Source organism: Puma concolor, chromosome F2 (assembly GCF_028749965.1).
Source record: "Puma concolor isolate L17-30 chromosome F2, mPumCon1.1.hap2, whole genome shotgun sequence".
Classification (NCBI taxonomy): domain Eukaryota; kingdom Metazoa; phylum Chordata; class Mammalia; order Carnivora; family Felidae; genus Puma; species Puma concolor.
Genome location: NC_141684.1, coordinates 70,172,832 through 70,194,194, shown reverse-complemented (window position 1 = coordinate 70,194,194; position 21,363 = coordinate 70,172,832). Strand labels below are relative to the sequence as shown.

General features: G+C 40.4%; 1 protein-coding gene across 4 annotated transcripts in view; it reads left to right on the top strand.

Moving 5' to 3' along the window:
* NKAIN3 (sodium/potassium transporting ATPase interacting 3) overlaps positions 1–21,363 on the top strand; it is a 611,410-nt gene that overhangs the window by 552,510 nt on the left and 37,537 nt on the right. For all 4 annotated transcript variants that reach the window (XM_086695770.1, XM_086695771.1, XM_086695768.1 and 1 more), the window contains exon 5: positions 19,996–20,056. In XM_086695770.1, coding sequence (XP_086551896.1) covers positions 19,996–20,056 — 61 coding nt within the window. The remainder of the gene's footprint in view (positions 1–19,995; positions 20,057–21,363) is intronic.

The window sequence follows — 21,363 nt, the reverse complement described above, 5'->3', positions numbered from 1 at the left end:
AGCCGTAGTCGGATGCTTAACCGACTGAGCCACCCAGGCACCCCTATAAGTATCTTTTTTATTAAACTGAAACTGACATACAATGTGATGTCAGTTTCAGACGTACAGCATATTGATTCAACAATTCTATACATTACTCAGTGCTCGCCACAATAAGTATAGTCACCATGTCACCATACAAGATTATTACAGTATTATTGACTATATTCCTTATGCTGTACTTTTCATCTCCATGACTTATTTATTTTATAACTGGAAGTCGGTACCTCTTAATCCCCTTATCTGTTTTGCCTGTCTTCCCATCCTCCTCCCCTCTGGCAGCCACCAATTTGTTCTTTGTGTAACTATCTTTTTTAATGATTAAAAAATACCCAAGGAGAAGGGGAATTTGTTCTGGTTCTTGAAAGCGAGAAAAATAAGGACGATACTATGTCATTTAGAGACTGTGATATTGACTTACAATAAGAAAAATATATTAAGTGTATTTGGTCTTCATCTTGTTTCTGGCACAGAGCTCCGAAAAACCCTTGGAATTTCCTAGGCAAGAAGGGAAACAAACATGTCTTTCGCTGTATTAATAAGGTGACTTTTGGACCACACGAATGGTAGGGGCTGGTTGACAGCAGAACCAAGCACGTGATGGGAGGGTGGGAAATTTCAGTCCCATCTCACTGGCCTCTGAGGTGGGCAGAGGGTCTGGAAATGGAATCAATGCCAATAATCAATGATTTAGTCTACTACGCCTGTGTAATAGAGCCTCCAAGAAACCCCAAAAGGATAAAGTTCACAAAACTTCCAGGTTTTTGCACATGTGGAGATCTGGGGAGAGGGGCTCACTCATGAGGGCACAGAAGCCCCGCAGCTCCTCCCCACGAACCTGGCCCGTGTTATCTCTTCCATCTGGCTGTTCCCGAGTTACACGTTTTATAATACGCCACGTATCTGGTACGTAAAATGTTTCTCTGAGTTCTGTGAACCACTCTAGCAAATTAATCAAACCTTCCCCATTAAAGTGTGGAGTGTTGCAGTGGCTGTAAGCGTAATTTATTTTAAACGTGCTCTTCAGTTGAATAGGTCTTTAGCTCAGCTGACAGTTCTGGCTGTTGGAATCCACAGTACACTTCTTGAGTCAGTTGATCTGAAGCAGCATTAAAATGTTTTAATAGGCTCCTTGAAACGATAGCAGACCAACACTTACTAAACTTTTAAAAACACCTCCCTTCAAAGGGGATTATTGAAACATTTTCGTGCTCTGATAGGAAATAAGTATACTGACCACCAAACAGATCTTCGGCAAATGAGCGCAGAAGGTCTGTCTTTGTTTCTAATTCTCCTTTCGTTAGATCATTTGAACAGTGATGAAAGGATATGCCATATAGGTAATGTCCTCGTTCAAGCCCACCTCCTACATGCACAATGCAGGTAAAAACTTGCTGTGCAACCCCGTTTTTCCTTTTAACTGATTTATGTTCCACGAGCTGTTTTCTGATTTACGGGAAGGTGATTTGTCTGCCCACAATTAAAGTGTTTAATTTCCCCGGTGTCCTTTATGCAGTCGTGTGGAAGAAGCAACCAAGTGTATAGCGTGTATTCAAACCTGAAGAATCAGCGTTCCAAACCCGTCAGCTGAGTTTTCTTCTTCTACTCTGACAGGAGCACCCGTTGGGTGTCAGTGCCGTCGGCGTGTGCGAACTTGCACACGCGCCTGCGGCCTCCCAGCAACAAGTGAGAGGGGATTTCAGGGCCCCTCCCCGCAGGCCTGGCCTGCCCGCCCAGAGGGCAAGCGGGCGCCACCTGCTTTGGGTGCCGCGTCTGCCACTCACGCCCCCTCTCATCCCTAGAGAGAGCCCTTCTCCACCCACTGGTTCATGTGCCATTTCACAACCCGCATCCCTATACGATTCTTAGATGACTTTGTCCCTTTAACATTTCGTCCTTTGAAGACTGCAAGATGGCTGTCCTTCTCCTCGTTCGTGTCGCTGAGGCAGCTGAGAATATCAGCAAGGGACCAATGTGGAAGAACAGGGGCGACACAGGACCCCTCTAGAAGCCAGAGAACAGGGTGGAGGTGGGAGGCAAGCAGAGCCCGTTTCACTTTGCTGTTAACTATTGAAATACCATTCCTATGTAGCCTTGTGACCAGAGGCAAAATCCTCTCCTTATTTAGAGATTTACCTGGAGACTTCACTATTTCTAAAATGTAGATAAGCTCTCTTTGTAAGAAGGAAGACCTTGACTTCCTCCCTCTCTCCTTCCCATCCTCTGCATCCCGCTTCTCCTCCCGGTCCCGCCCCCCCCTTCTTCTTCCTCTTCCTTCTCTCTCCATTCCCCCTTCCACCTTCACACAATAAACATTATTAGTTGGATGAAATGAGCAGAGAATGGATGTCACGGAAACCCCTGCTGCAAATTATTTGACAATCCTTTTGTAAGTGGGATAAGGCTTAAATTCCTTCTATTCACAGGATTAAAACTGCTGGTAAAAGCAAAAATAACAAGAGTAGGACTGAGGAATATGTGTGTGGTAGAGGTTACAATGGATTCCATGTGTTGCTTTTGTCCTTTTTAGCAGGGATTAAATGTATTTTAATAGTTCTTCGTTGCACAATTGTTTAATTACTTTTCTGAGCAGAGGCATCTCTAGGTATCATGTCAGGTAAAACGTTTCAGAACTTAAAAACAAAACAAAACCAAAGGAAAGGACGCAGCATGGTACCCAAAATAACATGACTTCCTAGTCAGAGTAAGGAGGACATTGCCGATATGACATATCCTTTCATCATCCATGCTAACGTGGAAAGGTTAACATTTCATATGACATCCACAAAATCCTTCTAAATCTCCTTGCATACTAGTCTTACATTGACTTCACTTCACATTAGCGCCGTGGGGGAAGAAGGCAGACGTTTTAAAAACTATCAGCATATTAACTGATGTGAGAAAATGTTTCCTGATCTAATGAAGTGTGAATAAGATTTATCTTTACACTTTCCAGGCTGTGGTTATTAGCCCCCTGGTGAAATGCTCAAATCATATACTTGAAAATATAGATTCAAATATACTGCCACAGAAAGGAAATAAACAAATCCAGGTTTTCCACTCTAATTCAAGTGAAACAAAATGTAAAGAAAAGAAAATCTCAAATATAAAGATTAAGAAGAAAAGGTGCTCTTGTGTCAAAACTGCAGTGGGTTAATTTGGTAACATGTTTCCTTATTTGTTCATTCATATCTATTAATAAATATGTTTACACAGTCTTCTATTTCCTTCTGGAAGTAAACAAGATGATACTCCTTCCTCCACGAGTCTGTCATTAATTTAGAAAGGTCAGACCTACAGGCATAAAATAGTAAAGAAATGGTTATGAGTTGTCAGGCAGTGATAACTCACGGTGTGAGTCAGTTTCCTGACCTACAGAATAAAGGTGAGGGGAACCCTAATACTTAGTAGCCTCCATTCCATCTTACAAGAGTACATGAGTGTAAATAGTTGGCTTCCTAAGAGGAAAATAAACTGTGTGATCATTTCACGCAACTGTAGACAATCAGTGCAGGGCTCTGTGTAGGAGCAGTTCCTAGTTCTAAACATGCTTGGGGCAATGGACTCTTTCTCCAGACAAATATTTGCATAGAATTATGTGCTCAGGTCAACTTCTTCACCTCGCTTCTCCACTCATGCTTCCAGTGCCTCACATGACCATACAATAAGAGAAAAGACTCAAATAGCAGACAGGCCAGGCCAGGCAATAGGATGTGAGGATTCCAGAAAACATGAGACTTCTCTGTGTCAATGAGCAGCAGCTATTCAGTTTGAGCTTTTTTTTTTTTTTTTTTTTTTTTGAGGCTTTATTTGTTTAGGTAATCTCTATACCCGATGTGGGACTTGAATCCAAGACCCCGAGATGGAGAGTCACACACTCTTCCACTAAGCCAGCCAGCCTGAGCTAACTATTGATATGCAGGACTTCATATCCAGTCTCCTCCAGTTTTTTAAGGGAAACCAGATATTTAAAAACTTTTGTGATATCTTCCAATGTGAACTTCCAAAATCATGTTTTATTTTGGGCCACCATCTTAACATTTTATGGAAAGGATATATGAACCAATTGGAGCGTATCTGTGAGCTGGGTGTAGACAAAAGACAACAGTTTGTGATGTTTACTCCAGTGATTTGGTGTGGATTGGAGACGCCTGTGAGGTTTAGTGGCATGGTCTGAATTGCTCCCTGAATGCGTGTGTATGCATGCGTGTGTACACACAAAGATATATGCTACCAGGAAAGGCAAAAAGGAAGGGGGGCACCCAGACACTGGAAAGATCCATGGTCTAAGGGTAGGAATGATGAGAAAGTTTGGAATGTTTGGGTGAAAAGAAAATTTTTTCCTAGCTAAGGGAGAAAGAAGATTGACTTCATAGTAAAACAAAGTCTTGAAAAGCAAATGGAGTTGTTTGAGCAGAAGCTTCTTGAATGATCTTGGTTAAATGCTTTCTAATCATACATCAAGATTTGAGTCTCCTGTGATATTTGGCATAAAATGACACTACCAATGAAAATCCAACACCTCATTAAATAGATTAACTAAATTATATGAAGACATATAACAAAGACACAAACTTCCAAAACACATTTCTTCCTCGGCCATTGATTCACTTGTTATTGGTCCTAAATATGAATTCAAAATCTCAGAGATCTAATTCAGCAGCGGAAATGCTGTAGCTTTAACTATTTGCATAGTGATCCCGATGTAAAATTCTGCAGAAAGCAAAACAGAAAACCGGAGTTCAGTTGAATATCAATTCTGCATGGTAATTTCCATTCGTGTACCAATATCTGATTAAATTCATATAATGCAGCTGGGTCCACTTTCATCTTTAATGAAAAGAAAATTTCAGTCAAAGGATGTGAAAACAGGCACTGAAAATTCAAAATATGTTTTTCTTGAGCATTCACGAGAACTCAGGTTCCCATTTTGCTCATGTTTCACTTGTGTGCTTTTTGGTTTGTGTTTTGTTGTTGTTATTTATTGTTTGTGTGCTTTTATTTGTGAATGTTTGTTATGGCTGTACCGTTGGGATGAAAACTCCAAAAAGGACAGGAGGGGACTCCATAAAATTTAAATTCTGTCTCCCTCCCCAGCCTCTCACCCAGGGGATTATCAGTTCCCCTCCCAGGAGGCAACAGCTGATATCAGTTCTCAGATGACCTTCTGAGAAATACTATGTGCATATAGTACCATTTAGTAATTGAATTTAGCTACCTATAAAAGAAAGCCCAAATAACCATTATTTAGAAGGTAGAGATTTGTTTTTCTCTCATCCAAGAGGAATCTGGACGTAGGCACAGCAGGCCTGTGATGGTGGTTCCACTATCATCAGAGACTCAGGATCTTTATCTGCCTTCCTCATTATTCTTGGGACCCAATTTTCATCCTGAAAAGCACTTCATGATCACAATATGGTGGCTAGAGTGAAATCTATCACATCAATATTCCAGCCAAGAAGGAAGAACAAAAAAAGCAAAAAACAAAAAAAACAAAAGAGTTGGCCTCCCAGCAGCCAACTTCTTTTCAAGAAATTTAAAAGTCCCACACTATTTAATTGACTAGCCCTGTCTGAGGGGATAGATTTTAAGCTGGGCACTTTGCCACTCCCAAACATTGGGGTTCTGTTTGTAAAGAATAAAGGAAGAATAGACAGGGAAAAGGCAACTAGTAATCTACTACAACATATAAGCCATAGGCATATGTATTCTCCTCCCTGTTTTTTAAACAAATGGTGGCATATTATAAATACCCACATTACTTTTGATTGTATCCACTATGTTTATTAGATTTTAGTAGGACCAAAGGACGTGGAGCTAATTCCTCTGAAAGACAGGTTCTGCACGACCCCAGCTGCTCACAACTACGGTTGCTTCCTTCACTCCTTGCTGTTCAAAGAGCAGTCTGCATACCAGCAACAGTAGTATCCCTGGAACTTGCTGGAAATGCAGAATCTGAGGCTCCACCTTAAATCTACTAGATTCAGAATTTACAGTTCAACAAGATCCCAGAAATACATATGTGCATTTGAGTTTGATAAGCAGTGTGTACTTTCAACCCTGCTAAAGTCCCACTTTAGTGACTAGTAGTATGTTAGGAGCCCTCTCCCAACTAGCAGTTAGGGGCTAGAAGCAAGTCCATGTCCTAAGATGGAGTCTGTAAGCACCTTGTTTAAATGAGGGCCAGTGAGAGGGTCAGCTGTACAATTAGTGGTCTGTTCCTAATTGTGCCATCAGTCACCAGTTCTGGTTCCTTCCTCCAATCCCTACTCCTTCTCTCCTAAACTGGAAGGAAGGTGGCTTTCAACTCCATCTACTTTTCTCCCTAGTTTCTAGATCCCCTTTTCTCATGGAGCTGTTCTTGCTTCCAGTTTCCTTAACTCTTCTTCAGTGAGCCTCACTGCATTTTAATCCCTCAAGCCAAGAGCTCTGAAATGGTCTCATCACCCCAAAGCCTGGATCCTGGCCTTCTTTGCTTTCTTGGGTCAGGACAACCTTGGCTAGTGACGATAGTCGGGGTCAGAGATGACTTTGGTACTCTCCTGAACTTTGTTTTGGAGGCAGTCCTTCCTCCCCAGATCCCAAGCAGATTTTTCTCACCCTAAGTTTGTGCCACGCCCAGATTGTCCCTGCTTGTTCTCTTTTACCCAAGGAGATGTCAACAAGGACCATGCTGCTAATGTCAAAAAGTGACTTGTTGCTGAGTCCCGCCATCGACCTAGAGTCTTTTGGTCCACTATTGCCACAGCAAGAATTGCTTGTAGATGCTGTGGCCAGGCTGAAATACAGCAGTAGAGTAAGTGGCCCCATCAGGGAAGGAGATGTGGAAGCCTGGCAGAACAGAACACTCACAGTCAAGTAGGAGTGTAGTACCAATACTATTTGAATTTGGATGGGTAAAAAGGCCATTAGATTTGACAAAATGTACGCTGTTAACCTTTAAAGGAGCAATCTCAGCAGAAAAATAGGGCCAGAAGCCAAACCGCAGTGAATTAAGGAAGGAATGAAAAGCAAAGGAAAGGAGGCAGCTGATAAAAACATTCATTTCAGAAATTTGTGGGTAAAAGGAAGAAGCTGTAAAGACATAACAGAATCAAGTGACATTTTTGTAAGATAAGGGAGAACTAAACATTTCTGAAGGCACGAGGAAAAGAGCCTGTGAAAAGAAGATATTGCAGACAAATTCAAAAGAGCAGAAGAAAGATCTTTGAAAATCAAGATAAGAAGAAACAAACATTAGTGAGGGGGGTTGTCTTGGCTTAAAGAGGAAAGATTTCTTATCCTCACACACATCAGGAAGGTATGATGGAAACATGTAGAATGGAAATACAATAAGTTGTGTCTGTGGATAGATTAATTGGTCTACTTTAATAGTCTTACACTCAACAAAGTAATGGCAAGATCCAGGAATGTTTGAGTTACATGTGGAACACTCATAGAATCAAAGAGTTTTATGGTAGGAAAAGCTTATGGAACAACCTACTAATGTACACTCTTCTTCTGAAGAGATAGGAAACCATGAATGAAAGGAGAAACCTATTTGCCAAGACAGGTTTAAAAGAGTCTAGTGGCTGTCAGGATTTTATGCTATCTAGAACAATCCCTGAAGATCATGAGCTAGAGATGAAGACAGAAGTTGTCAAGTAAATGAAGCTGAAGCTAAGACTGAGGCCAATGGTAAACTTCAGAATGGAGATGAAAGTCCGAGTTGAGGCTGAAGAAGTGTAGTTTATTGGTGGGACCTGAGCATTATATTTTGAACGCTTTGCTTTGTGACCCAAAAACAGGGGCAAGAAATGAGAAACAAAAGTGATACTGAGCTGGGGCCTAGTGCAATCTGTCAACGAACAAGAAGGAGGGGGGCCTAGGGCTGTAGGGAGGGCAATATGAAGTGACTTGCCTCAGTCAGTGGGGAACCTCTGATATAAACTGCTTCCTCATCTTCCCAGATCTTGCCCAGTTTAAACTGTGTCAAAAGTGTAGGTGTTTGTGGACTAAAGATTTATGGTTGATTCCTGATTCTACTAATAACTAGCTATGAAACCTGAAAGAAGTTATTTGAATCCTTGGATTCCTCATTCACAAAAGAGGGATAATAATATTCATCTCACAAATATGGTGTGACAATTAAATTACCAAGAACTTAGCACCAAGTCCTACGCCCCCAGTAAATACTCAAAATGTAGCTACAAATGGTTCCATAAGTCTCTTCTTCTCACGGGATGTAAACTATGTCATGATATGTAAGGAGGTATAATCTGTCTTGAAGTATCAGATTTTTACCATAAAAATAGCAGTATAATATATGTCCATCCAGATATTTCCTAGAATCTCAATAATGAATGAGATCATTCTCTCAGTTCACCTCCCACCATGTAGAAAAGTAGAAAACTATCAAACTTGGTAGGGAACATATACTTTTTGTAATGATTCTGAAGGAAATAGCCTTGGGGGACCTTAAATGCCATTTTAAGATGCCATATTTTTAAAGCTCATTGAACACCATTCTCTCCCACTGAGTTTACATGGCACCAGAGCATCTTCCCACACAGTTTCTACCTTTTAGGGAGACCCGGTTCTAATTACCACTGAACCAACCCTAATGTCTTCCTCTTAGGTTGTCCATACAGCAGAACAGTTGCAGTCTGATAACTGATAAAGCAGAACTAAAACAGGAAATCAGTACTCAGGCATATTGTCAACTATTCTCATCCTTAAACACCTGAAATAGAAGCAGAAGTGCCAACTAATTTCACTCACAACTACATAAATAGTATAACTTATTTTTTATGTAGGATTTTAGTGACTATAGTAGGTCCACAGAGATTTTTTAATTACAGTGTAAATTAGATCTTTAAGGCATCTAGAGATTTCACTGGCTTCTGAAGTAAATAATTTTAAATCAAAAAAATTAGTTGGGAAAAATGGTTTTTAAAGTTTATTTTTATTTATTTTGAAAGAGAGATAGAAAGCAAGGGGGGAGGGACAGGGAGAGAGGGAGACAGAATCTCAAGAAGACTCCGGACTGTCAGCACAGAGCCCAATGCAAGGCTTGGTCTCACAAACCATGAGATCATGGCCTGGGTCGAAGTCAAGAGTCAGACAATTAACCAACTGAGCCACCCAGGCCCTCCACCCTCTCCCCCCACATACACACACAAAAGTTTTTAAACTCCTTTCTTTCAGTCTGACCCTCTTTATCCAGCCCAAATAACTTTTCTGAGTAATATTCCAACCTGCAAATTTTTTCTGGAGTCAGCCCCTTTCTGGAATTAGGTTAGGTGTGAACATTCTTCACTTCAGTGGAGGTTGGCAATTACCCCTAAGATGTGTACCTTGAAAGGACCAAGTTGGAACAATGAAGCTTGCTGGGAGCAGACTCTGGCACTATGAAAATGCAGCTGCTCCTGTGAGAACCTACAACCAGTTCTCACTGACCCGCCCTGGTAGTTCTTGGCTCCATTTGAAGTATTTAGGTTGTAACACCTTAGGTGTGGATTCTATAACCCAGAACTATCTCTGTCTTCCAGAAATCACACAACTGGTTTTCATCAATGGTAGGGAACCAAGATTTTACCATGGTGGTTATGTTTTTCTTCTTTGACCCAGGCAACTGTCCCATTTTTCCAAAATATGAATGCCACAAATTATAGAGCAGAAAAATTAACACCATTCCTGCACCACCTCAAAATGGAATAAATTATTAAAAACATTACAGAATGACTGTAAATAATAAAAGATGAGAGAACCCTTGGAGGTCAACATAGACTTTCTAAGAATAAGTCAGAGTGAATTAACCTTGCTTCCTTTTTGGTCATGATTTCTAGGCTGTGCTTGGATTCAAATGCATGATGCACATGTATTTCAACAAAGCGTTTAGTAATCAACTAAAACACAATAATTATGAATTTTCCTGGACCCATACAGGCACTCATATTTGAAAGAAAATATCACGACCATATAATTCTGGTATCATTCCAAAGGTATATTAAAAAAGGAACTCTTAGTTTAGGAAGTAAGAAAATGGACATCATTAGTGAAAAACTCCTCCTTTCTATTGATTTCAACATGTTATAAGAAACAATAATGGTTTTGGCCGGTGGATTGGAAAGTACCTAACGAAACAAAGGAGAAGTCTAAAAACTCCAGATTATTAGACACAAGGATCCTGGAACTACTTAATACTCTTGACTCAAATTTTTGACTTCTTATGCTTTTAAAAATGCTTTTAAAGGTTGAAACCATCATTTTAAAAGTACATAGTGTGTGGTGAATAACGTGTTAAGTAGATAGGTGGATAGCACTTAATTCTATGTAAGGGCTACTATGAAAAGTAATACTGCCTTCTTGGGAATAATGCTATAAAAGAGTTTGTAACTATTTGGCTAAGTACATGCGGCTTTGAGCTGTAGAAGAACCACATATAGAGCAGCAATAAGGAGAGGAGTTAACATCATGGACTAAATAGCCAGAGTGTCACTTCCTACCTAAGTGAGTTGGGAACAAGTTCATTAATTTTTATGCCTCGATTTTCTCATTTACAGAATGGAGTTAGTAAAGCACTTAACTCCTAGAGATGTAAGGACTTGATGAATTAATGAACATATCATGCCCAGAATGGGGTCGAGCTAAGCCCTGTACTAAGCAGTGGATATCCACTATCTTAGTAATCCTCACAGTAATCAATTAAGTAATATGATCATCATACCGTGCCCAAGGTCACTCAGGTAGTAGTGGCAAAGCCAAAACTTGAACTGAGATCTCTCCAACCAGAAGCTGAAGTCTTGACACCATAACCATCCACTGTAAGGTCAGCATTGGCTCTCAGGAACAAGGCTAAAATCCATCCTAAGACCTGGATATATCAGAGCAAGACTACTAGCAAGAGTAACCTCATTTATCCCCCAAGTGTTAAATGAAACCCCTTGAACCCTTGCTGGAAGTAACATCATTGGCCCCAGGACCAAGGTGAAGTTGTTCCAGCAGTCAGGCGAGAAGAAATACGGAGGCTCAGAACCAAACAGGATGCAGGAACACCACATGGGCAAAGTGACAGTACTCAGCATTCATTTAACAGGGACAATCAGCGGAGATCAAGGGTCCATGACATGGGATACTCCCCACCTTTGACCCTGAGTGGAGGGTCATTGAGCTGCTGCAGCAGTGATGAAGTATGGGCAGGTCCTAGGCTATGCATCTGGCTTACGCAAATGCCCATTAGTTACAAAAGCTGGTATGACTCGGTACTGTGGCCAGTTTCTCACACAGAATTTCCTGGGGCCGTCTCAGATCTAGGCCACAGCATCATCAGTCTCCTTCTGACTCCTGTTCAAGGAGGTGGAATTGCCTCCATCAGCTAATTCAGCCAAGTGGATCTTTCACATTTCACTAGGTGGGGTTGTCAGCTAAGTCCCTCAAACAAAATAAGAAGCCTGTGAAAACCTTACCTCATTACAGAGAAGCAGGTTTCCATATTGCAAAATTTCTCTCCTCAAATTTCACAGTCACATATGAGCAGAAAAAATGCCTGTCCTGAGATCTACAAACCGTGTATACCCACACACAACTCCATTAACAACAGTGGGCTAAGCAGTCTGTTGAGGTTACATACCTGCTACTGGCTGGAGCAGTGTCCATAAAAGACAGGGCTCCAGACTTTGCCATTTGTAAATAGCTTCATTGGTGGCTGAGCCAGCCCCTCAGTGAGAAGCAGATGAGCAGTGGATAGACATATGGACCAGTATGCCTATAGGGCAGTGCCTGGCTAAGCAGAGGGCTCAGAGCACAGCTGCTCCACCACCCACCGCCTTCCACTGGGTGCTCTAGGGGTCTCAATTCTCAACACATGTCTATTTGAAGATAAACATCCCGCTGTTGGGTTATGTGGTCCAGTGGCAAGCTGGATCTGAGGGTGCATTTGTAGAGATGTCTCTCCTGAGACCCTGAGGGTAACCCAACATGAAAGGGGCTCAAAAAGACTGTGTTCTAGCAAGCCAGACAGAAGATTCTGAATGAGTCATGAGAACAAGAGGTTTGAGTTGCCAGAGGCTGAAGTCAGCAGCTCAAGATGGGAACAGGATATAGAACGTCATACAAGAAGTCTGAGGCCATCTGAGTGGACAAAGGTGGAGAGGAGGGCTCCTGCCCAAGATCAGCTTTTACTACAGTTTCCTGACCCTGATTCCATTTAAAAGGACAAGTGCGAGAAGGCAGAGCTCCATGAACCCTGGCTTACATATAAGTCCACATAGCGAGGAAGACATGTATGCTCACCCAAGACCTCATCCATCACATTCCGACACTATCACAAAAACAACTCTTTATCACCAAACTACATTCATGTTAATCTTACATGTTTAAAAATTCTGCTTTAGTTTACATTTAGGATTGTGAAACAGGTAAAACTACATGAAATTTTCCTTAATAGAAAGTTTTCTTCAAATTACCTCATAACACTCAGATACTGTAACCCTACCCAACTATTCACATGATACCATTGAAGAATTACTGAACTGGACACTTAGAAAAGTCCTAGATGAAATGACCTATCTGAATAGGTACATTTGTTTGTTTGTTTGTTTTTGTTTGTTTGTTTGTTTAAAGAATGCTCTTATTCCCCAACAACTTGCCGCCAGAAATGCACTATCTGACAACAGTGCTCTTTGCAAATCAGAGTAACATTTGTGTCCTCTATGATATTGCTGAGCTGGCTTGTGCAGAGTGTCTGCATCACAAAAGCATGTCATTAAAAGGCTTATCTTCCTTGGTAGAAGCCAGCAATCCATTAGTTTTCCATTTTGACTGTCTACACAAGTGCTTCCCATACACGTAAGGGCAATAAATCCCCAAAGCCCGAATAAATGCGATGCTGTTGCCGTTGTGCATTTTTATGGTCATTGTGGAGAAAACAACTTATTTCCATATTCATTGATTCATTTGGAGCCCAGCATGCCAGTGGGACTCTTAGGAGATTGAACCAAATGTCTTCAAATAATTTCAGGCTTCTCTTGGCATAGGACACTTCCATAAACAGACATAACTCTAATTCTGGATTCCTGAAGGAAAAGTATGAGCAGCTTGATTAAAAACAAATAGGTTAGGACTCACTAGGATTCACACCCTTCCCAGAGTGGTCCATATAAATAAAAAGCCGGTTCCTCCTACAACTTCTTCCCCTGAGGATCCTAAGATCTTAGACTTCTGTTCTATTGGGCACGCAAGAGAAAACAGATGGACGTGGGTGATAGTTGCACAAAAAGACCCTCCTGGGAGTCATAGAGAAAGAAATGTGTCCACACAGCACTGTGAGATGAGACTGTCCACCAGCTGCCTGTTCTTCAATCTCAAGGTTTTCTGATCACTCCCTAGAAAGGAAGGATACACCTACTGTCCAGTCCAAAATTGAGGGTGAACCATGGCACAAAGTTCAATATCACTCCTAGGAGAGAGTCAGAAGATTCTCAAATTAATAACCCACCATAAGCTGTGTGTCTGGACATTCTGTTGTGTATCACTCTGACATGACACCGGGACATACTGAATTCCCGCTTGCTGTGAGAATTGGAGCATTGCTATACTTCATGAAAACCACTATGTCTCTTCAGTCAAATGGCTGAGAAATTCTTACTCCTTCATATCTATTTCTCCTCTTCCCAGTGAAGGAAGCAACGTGCATTCAGGAATACATTAGCTACTTTCGATATACTTTAACTGTTTGGTTTCATGTAAACCCAACCAATAGTTAATTCATAAGTGAAAATAGCCTAATCTCCTTTTTCTTTCTAAACGTGTAGCTTCCATCCATCTGTCTAAGATGGTATAATCTTGTTCTCGTGTCTATTGTGTGACATAGACGTTATCACAGCAAAACAGAAAAGTCTATGGGACTTATCAAGTCAAGACAACAGATGCTGATGCACACAAGCAGAGTTGGCTTTTACTTTGACTGAGTGACAGGGTGACCCATGTGGGAATTTCAGGGTTGCTAATGTGCTGGAATTCTAAAATCCACCTACTTTGTTCCAGCCATACTAATTTCCCTCCCACACTTTGCTTTGAAATACAGTGCTTCTCATCATTTACTTGCTTAAAAACATTTAGTAAGTACCTTCTTTGTACCAGGAAAAATGCTAAGTTTCAGGAACGCAAAGTGAAATTGAGAAAAAGTTCTCACCTTGTGAGAGCCTGGCAGTGGAGACAGACATGTAAATAGATAGATAAATATGCCTGAATCAAAGAACACGGGGCTGTGCCTATGTAGGGGAAGGAGTAGATCTTCTTCCTGAAGGAACCAGGGCAGGACTCTGAGGACGTGGACTTTGCAGCAGCTGTCTCAGACAGGTCCTGCCTTCAAGGACCCACTGGGAAGATAACAAATGAACACAAAGCTTTAACACAAAGCAATACTGGGAACTGCCATTAGAGATCTAAGAACAAAGTCCTGAAACAGTTCAGACTAGAGGTGTATCCACTGGGGGGATCAAAGAAAGTGACATTTGCAACAGGGCTTAAAGGATGAGAGGGTCTGTGCAAGCAGAGATATGAGAGCAGGTTAGGGGGTCACGGGCCAGTGAAGAATGGGGTGTGCTCAGGGAGTTGGAGCACAGTTCGTGGCAGAGAAGACTAGGGGAGAAGGCTCGAAAGCCAAGTTGAGGTAGGATTATAGAGGGCTTGGAAGCAGATAAAAGTGATGTGTGCTTGGCCAGGAAAATAATCTTTGTTCTTTATTTCCCCAAATTGTGAATCATGGTTTAAGGAAAAGCCCATTGTATCCAAATATGCTGTATTAATTTCCACCTTTAAAAAAGAAACTAAAACAAAAACAAACAAAAACCTCATTAACGTCACATCTCTGTCCAGATCTTGTTCCTGTCTCTACTCTCCTTTTCCAAAACTCCTTGAAAGAATAGTTGACATCTTATTTTCTCTTGAACCCATTCTGGTCACATTTTTGCCCCCATCCTCTACCAGAACAACTCCATCAAGGTCACCCATGTGCTCTACACTGCCCAGTCCAGTTGTCAAGGCTCAGTACTCATTGTCCTTGACCTGCCAGAGACCTTTGACACAGTTGATTGCCCTTGCTTTCTTATATTGCTGTACCTCTCTAGTCAGGCCTTTTCAGTCTCTTCCTGGTTTCTTGACTTCTCTCTAAACCCTAAATGTCATAATGTTCCAGAACTTCATCCTTTGACTCCCTTCTCTAACTTCACTCATTTCCTTAGCATTCTGATCCAATCATATAGCTCTAATTTCTTTATTTGTTTTTGAGAGACAGAGAGAGAGACAGAGTGTGAGCAGGACAGGGGGAGGAGGGTGGGGCAGAGAGAGAGGAAGACACAGAATCCAAAGTAGGCTGCAGCCTCTGAGCAGTCAGCACAGAGCCTGACACAGGACTTGAACCTGCGAACCGTGAGATCATGACCTGAACCAAAGTCGGAGGATTAACCGACTGAGCCAACCAGGCACCCCCATGTAGCTTCAAATACCGTCTATAGATATACCGATAACCTCCAAATTTATAATCAGTCTTTTCCTAAGCAACTTCTCAGGATTGTGTTTTCAGCAAGCAACCTTAAGGAATGAGGTAACTTCTCCCCCATCACACCCCAACAAAGAGTAGGCTTGCTTCCCACTGCTGTAAAAGTAGCTCAATGTTCCTCTCCTGTAACACAACCCACTGTGTGTGCAGGAGTCCATCATGGCCCAAGGAGAATGTGGCAGAGATATGAAGCTCACGCTGGCTGCTGAGCTATGAGTAATGAAGTCCTTTATCTCTAACCCAGCATCCATGAAACAGTAACAGGCTAACTCGTTAGCTTATAGAGTAAAATCCCAAACCCTGCAGTTCTTAACATTAGGTATCTATGCTTTCTTTTATATGTAACTTAACATCTTAACCCAAATAAAAAATTAAATTATAGAAGGTTTCAAATTACACATAGAACTTGAAAATGTTCAGTTTAGTGACTTTCATAAGGATAAAGCTCTACACAGAGTGAAGTGTGTCAGCCTCTGCCTGCTTCCTGCAGGTGGCTTTGGCCAAGACCTTTATAGAGTCATTTTGGATTTGAGGGAAAAAATCAACCAACAAAGAACATTTTAGAGCCTAGTGCTAAATAGAGACGCTTCTGTCATTCCTTAAGGAATCTCTTAAACATTAATGCTTAAATGTTAGTGTAAATGCTGGGATATCTAGGAAAGTCGTTGGGGAGTTCTTTTGTTTAAGGATCCTTTTGGCTTCCTTCAAACCCCACTGATTCTTTCACCCTAAGTGAGGCAGGGCCTGTACAAATTCTTCTGAGTTTCTTAGATGAGCTTTTCTCATCCATTTGTTGCACCTAAAAGTGATCCCTTAAGACACTAATGCTTTTAGAAATGCCTCATTTCTTTGATTTATTCTAAGATTCACAACTAGCAGGACTCACAGCCAGTGGCTGTCATCCTAGTTTCTACATATGTGAAATCTAATCCTGCCAATCCTTATACAAGGCCTGCAGGGCAAAAGAAATCAATCGCATATACAAATCCTACTTGCAAAAACTAATCAATCCCTTATACAAGAAGTGGTGTTGGAATCTAGTCTTCCGCCATTTGCATTTATGTACTATACCAAAAAAATGGACTTTATGCAGTCAGAATTTACAATACATTGGAGAAAATCATTTAAATGTTATAACTTTGGAGATGGATAACTTAATGGAAAAGAAGAAAGTGTCTTTAAAATGACTGAGTCCTTCAAAACTTTATTAAAAGCAGACAATCGGGACAATCCTGGTGTTATTTACTTTGTGTATCTTTGCTGTTGGCAAGAATGTATGTTATTCTATTTCTTGGAGATAAGCAGAAAGCCACAGGGACTATTTCAAATCATATTCTGGGAAACCAAGAACTACACAACACTCAGCCATCAACAAATTGGTGATTAACATGATGTCTAGACAGGTTCTCATGAGAATAATATTAATTAAGCAGCAGTTTGGTTAATCACGATAGCAAAAGTAATTTTTGGAATAAATATTTTATTAGTGTGCCCATCAATAAAGCAAAAGTAAAAGGATATATGCTAATTAATTCATTTTTTGTAATATTGAGATTAAGGCTGGCAATTTCTGCTTGAGGGCCTGGAGAATGAACTAATATTCTAGTATGGCACGTCTTTATCTTACTGTTTCCAGCTAATGGTACTGTATATTTCAATTACCTAGCCCAAATTCCTTTCTTGTCATCTATCAAGATATTTTTAAGGCCCATTAGTGAAGAATTGAATTTGACAAATTTTCTGTTGCTATACATTTATCTTTTCTTTTAAAACTGGGTGTTCTCCCATTTCATCAGTAACAAAAACTTCACTGAATGAGGAAAGATAGTGAGCTGTAACTAGAATTAAGACCCTGATCTTACTTTCCATCAGTCAAAAGACTCATTTGGAAAAGAAATAAATATACTGGCCAGTTCTCTTCAGTACACATACAATGAATCTTTTCAGAAAACATAATTAACCCAATATTTTTAGCATAATCCATAGCCCTAAAACTACAGGGAATAAATATAAGCTAATAAAACTTCTGTAAAAAAAAGTATTTCTGGAAAAAAATTATTCGGATGAGCTTGCTCTCTTTTGTCTTAATAAAAGAACATCTATGGGACCTTTCAGGTTGGTGAACACTTGGGGATTTGGGGAGAGTGGTGCACTTGAGGAACAGGGAAGCTCTACACTTTGCCCCCTACCTTGCCCCATGCATCTCTTCCATCTGGCTATCCCAGAGTTAAATCCTTTTATAATAAACTAGAAATCTAGCAGATGGCCTCAAGCTATAAAAGGACCTAAAGAATACCTTTAGTGCTGTCGAGGTGATGTGTGAAAACTCAAAGGGAGTGTCAGAAACCCTACAGGAGGTCTACAACAGTGACTGGGATAATCATGAGAAACCAATGACCATTGTAGGAAGTGGTGATCTCCTTCATAGGTAAGACTATGAAGAGAAAAGAGCTGAACAGACTTTGAGGACTATGGAATACTATGGAGCCCAGTTCAGTGAGATGAAGGAAAGAATCGCCAAGTGGGTTGGAAACTCATGGACTGTGACAGTGCCCAGCACCACTTGGAGGCATACAGAATACAGAAAAGACAGATGAGGTTAGTGTGGCCAAGGCTGAGGAAGAGTTCATCAAAGGCCAGATTGTGTCTCAAGATCTGAACCAGGAATTACTAAAGGAGTTGCCTATTCTCCACAATAGTCTTACTGGCTGTTAAATGACCATCTTCCAAAACATTTCCAAGTTGAGGCATGTCTTCCACAGGGAGATGAGCAAACTCAACCACAATTTCTACGAGGTGATGAGCAAACTGGAGAAGCAAAGTTCCAATAGTCTTGTTGATGAAAGAACCATCAAGCGGCAACAGATGCTCTTTGGTCATCTCTCCCTTGGTTTGAATCTCTGTGTTTCGAGCCTTCTGACCTCACCGCTTCCTCTGCATTTTCCTGAAAGAGTGAGAGGAAATCCATCTCAGCAAGTGAGGAAAAGCTAAAACCTGATCCTGCCCAGTCTGAAGGTGAATTCCTAGTTCAGGTTCCTAATCTTCAGGGTAGTCACAAACACCAGATGGATTGTTCTCTGCATTGGGAATTTCAGCCTTTGATACTGGAACTATCAGAGAAGTTTCCTTTCCAAATGTTATTTTATAAAGGGAGGAGAGGACAGACTTTAACAACAGAGAGAAAAGTAAGAAGGCAGACTATATAACCACTATTGAGGTATCTATTTTTCAGCAAAGTACTTAGAGTAATTTTAGACTAGACTAGCTGCATTGACAATTTTGTCCTTCAGGAATTGCAGTGTCTCTGGCTCCATAAAATAAAAATTGCCTTCTCAGTATAGTAAGTACAGATAACAATATGAAAAACTAGAAAGCCTGTGCTCTAGCACCTAAATTTATTTAACCACTAGTATCCAAGTGTAAACTATCTCTTTGGTGTCATTATATGATTAATGAACTAAAAGTTCATGCATTTTCTGATGATATAATTAACAAAACAATTTAGTATTTAAATAGAATTATATTGGGGCGCCTGGGTGGCGCAGTCGGTTAAGCGACCGACTTCAGCCGGGTCACGATCTCGCGGTCCGTGAGTTTGAGCCCCGCGTCAGGCTCTGGGCTGATGGCTCAGAGCCTGGAGCCTGTTTCCGATTCTGTGTCTCCCTCTCTCTGCCCCTCCCCCGTTCATGCTCTGTCTCTCTCTGTCCCAAAAATAAATAAACGTTGAAAAAAAAAAATTTTTTTTAAATAAATAAATAAATAGAATTATATTCTCAGAGCATTTCAAACAACTAAGTAGATGATTGGTATTTAATTTATAATTAGCATATTTTGATTCCTTTTATGGCATTAAATATTAAAATAGTTGTAGTAATAATGAGTATTGCTACAAATTGCCCTTTAAGTAGTCAAACTTAAAACTATATGTTCTGAATAATCTGTGGTGATTTTAAAATATAAGGACTATAAATCCCAAATCAAAATCCAAGTGAAATGTCTAAAAACATTTTCCCATTTTTGTGTTCTGTTTTAAAAAGCCATTGCAACTGAGTAGAAATGGCAAAACTCTTTAAAAATCACAGCTATTGGGGTGCCTGGGTGGCTCAGTCAGTTAAGCATCTGACTTCAGCTCAGGTCATGATCTCGCAGTTCATGGGTTCGAGCCCTGTGTCGGACTCTGTGCTGACAGCTTGGAGCGTGGAGCCTGCTTCAGATTCTGTCTCTCCCTAGTTCAAAAATGAATAAACATTAAAAAAATTAAAACACAGCTATTATTTAAAATCAAGATTTCTTCCTATTACAGACTCATTGACATTCTTACTATGCATTCTTTATTTACTGGATTATATAGGCTCTTCAATTCTGGACATTTAGCATAGATTCTTAAAGGTTTTTCTTTTTCTTCTCTTTTGCAGTTGGTTGGTTTTGTGTATGCCTGTTATGTGATCAGTATTTTCATGGAAGAAGAGGACACCTGTAAGTACTATGATAGCTACCTTTGGGTTTACTTTGGATGAGATATAGCTTCCAAAGCAAATCATTACAGGGCTATGAAAGCTTTTGTATTTGGAATTTAAAGTGACCGAATGCAGAATGGTAAAATTATAATCAAGGGTTTGCAAACTGAACTGCACACAAATAAGGTGGCATAGGTATTGAAACCCTCAAATCAAGCTGTGTATGAGGATGCCCAGAGACTGTAAGCCTACAGATGGCTGTTGGATCATGTCTTAGCAAGTTTTCTTCAGAGATTTAAAGATAATGTTGAATAGAAAACCAGGGATCGTTTTATCCATTGTCAATTGTAAGTACGCTAGCTGCAGAATTTTGAAATCTGACTAATACCAATAACATGAAAACAATACATTCCAGCAAGAAGTATATGAACACAAATTTTATAAAGTGCTCCACAAAAACTAAAAATGACAACCTTCAAGGTGAGATGTGAAAAAAACACCCCAAATTTAAAGAAGCAATGCTGAAAAATAACTAACGGGATGCTAAAATGCTAAGGAGTCATGTTTCAGCAGAATACCACCAAAAAAATAAAAGGCATATATGACCTGAAGTTATGTAGGTGAAGATTTAGCCACATATGCCAACACTGGCCTTTATTGAGTGCCTGCTAATGTAAGGCAATTCTTGGCAGAACTGTTATGATTTCATGCAATACTAAAGAAAATTTTAGTTCATTCTTTAAAATAAATCATTATTAGATAACCAAATCACACCCACCCATCTCAATGATTCAGTTATATCATCATAGTTAAACTCCCTGGGTTATAAACTTGACCCTTTAAAAAAATGAGGATAAGTGTCCAGCTCACCGTGATAACTTCTTTCTAGAACACAACTCCGAAGGGGTCTGATGAATGCTTCCCACCAAATAGATGCAGTCGCAGTATACGAACTGGAATCCAGTTGACAATGAGGATTTATTTACCCAACTGGAAAAAAATATTAGACCCTGAGATTAAACTCTCAGGTAGTGAAAATGTGTGAACATACTGCATCATATCTTTTATGCTGGCTTAGAGATTTTTTTCTAAACACGAGATAAACCAGAAAGTTTCTGACATTTCAAAAGTGCTGTTGTAATGACAACACTTCCCACCATGAGGTTACCTTCAGAAAGTGTATTTTCAGGAGTTCCATTGGTAGCTCCACAGTCTGACAAAGTTAATGCACAGAAAATCGGCAGCTTGCCTCCAACTCACAGCTTCACCTCCAAGAGACAGGCTTCACCTCCAGAAACAACTGGCCCAGCATGAACAGTTTTAACT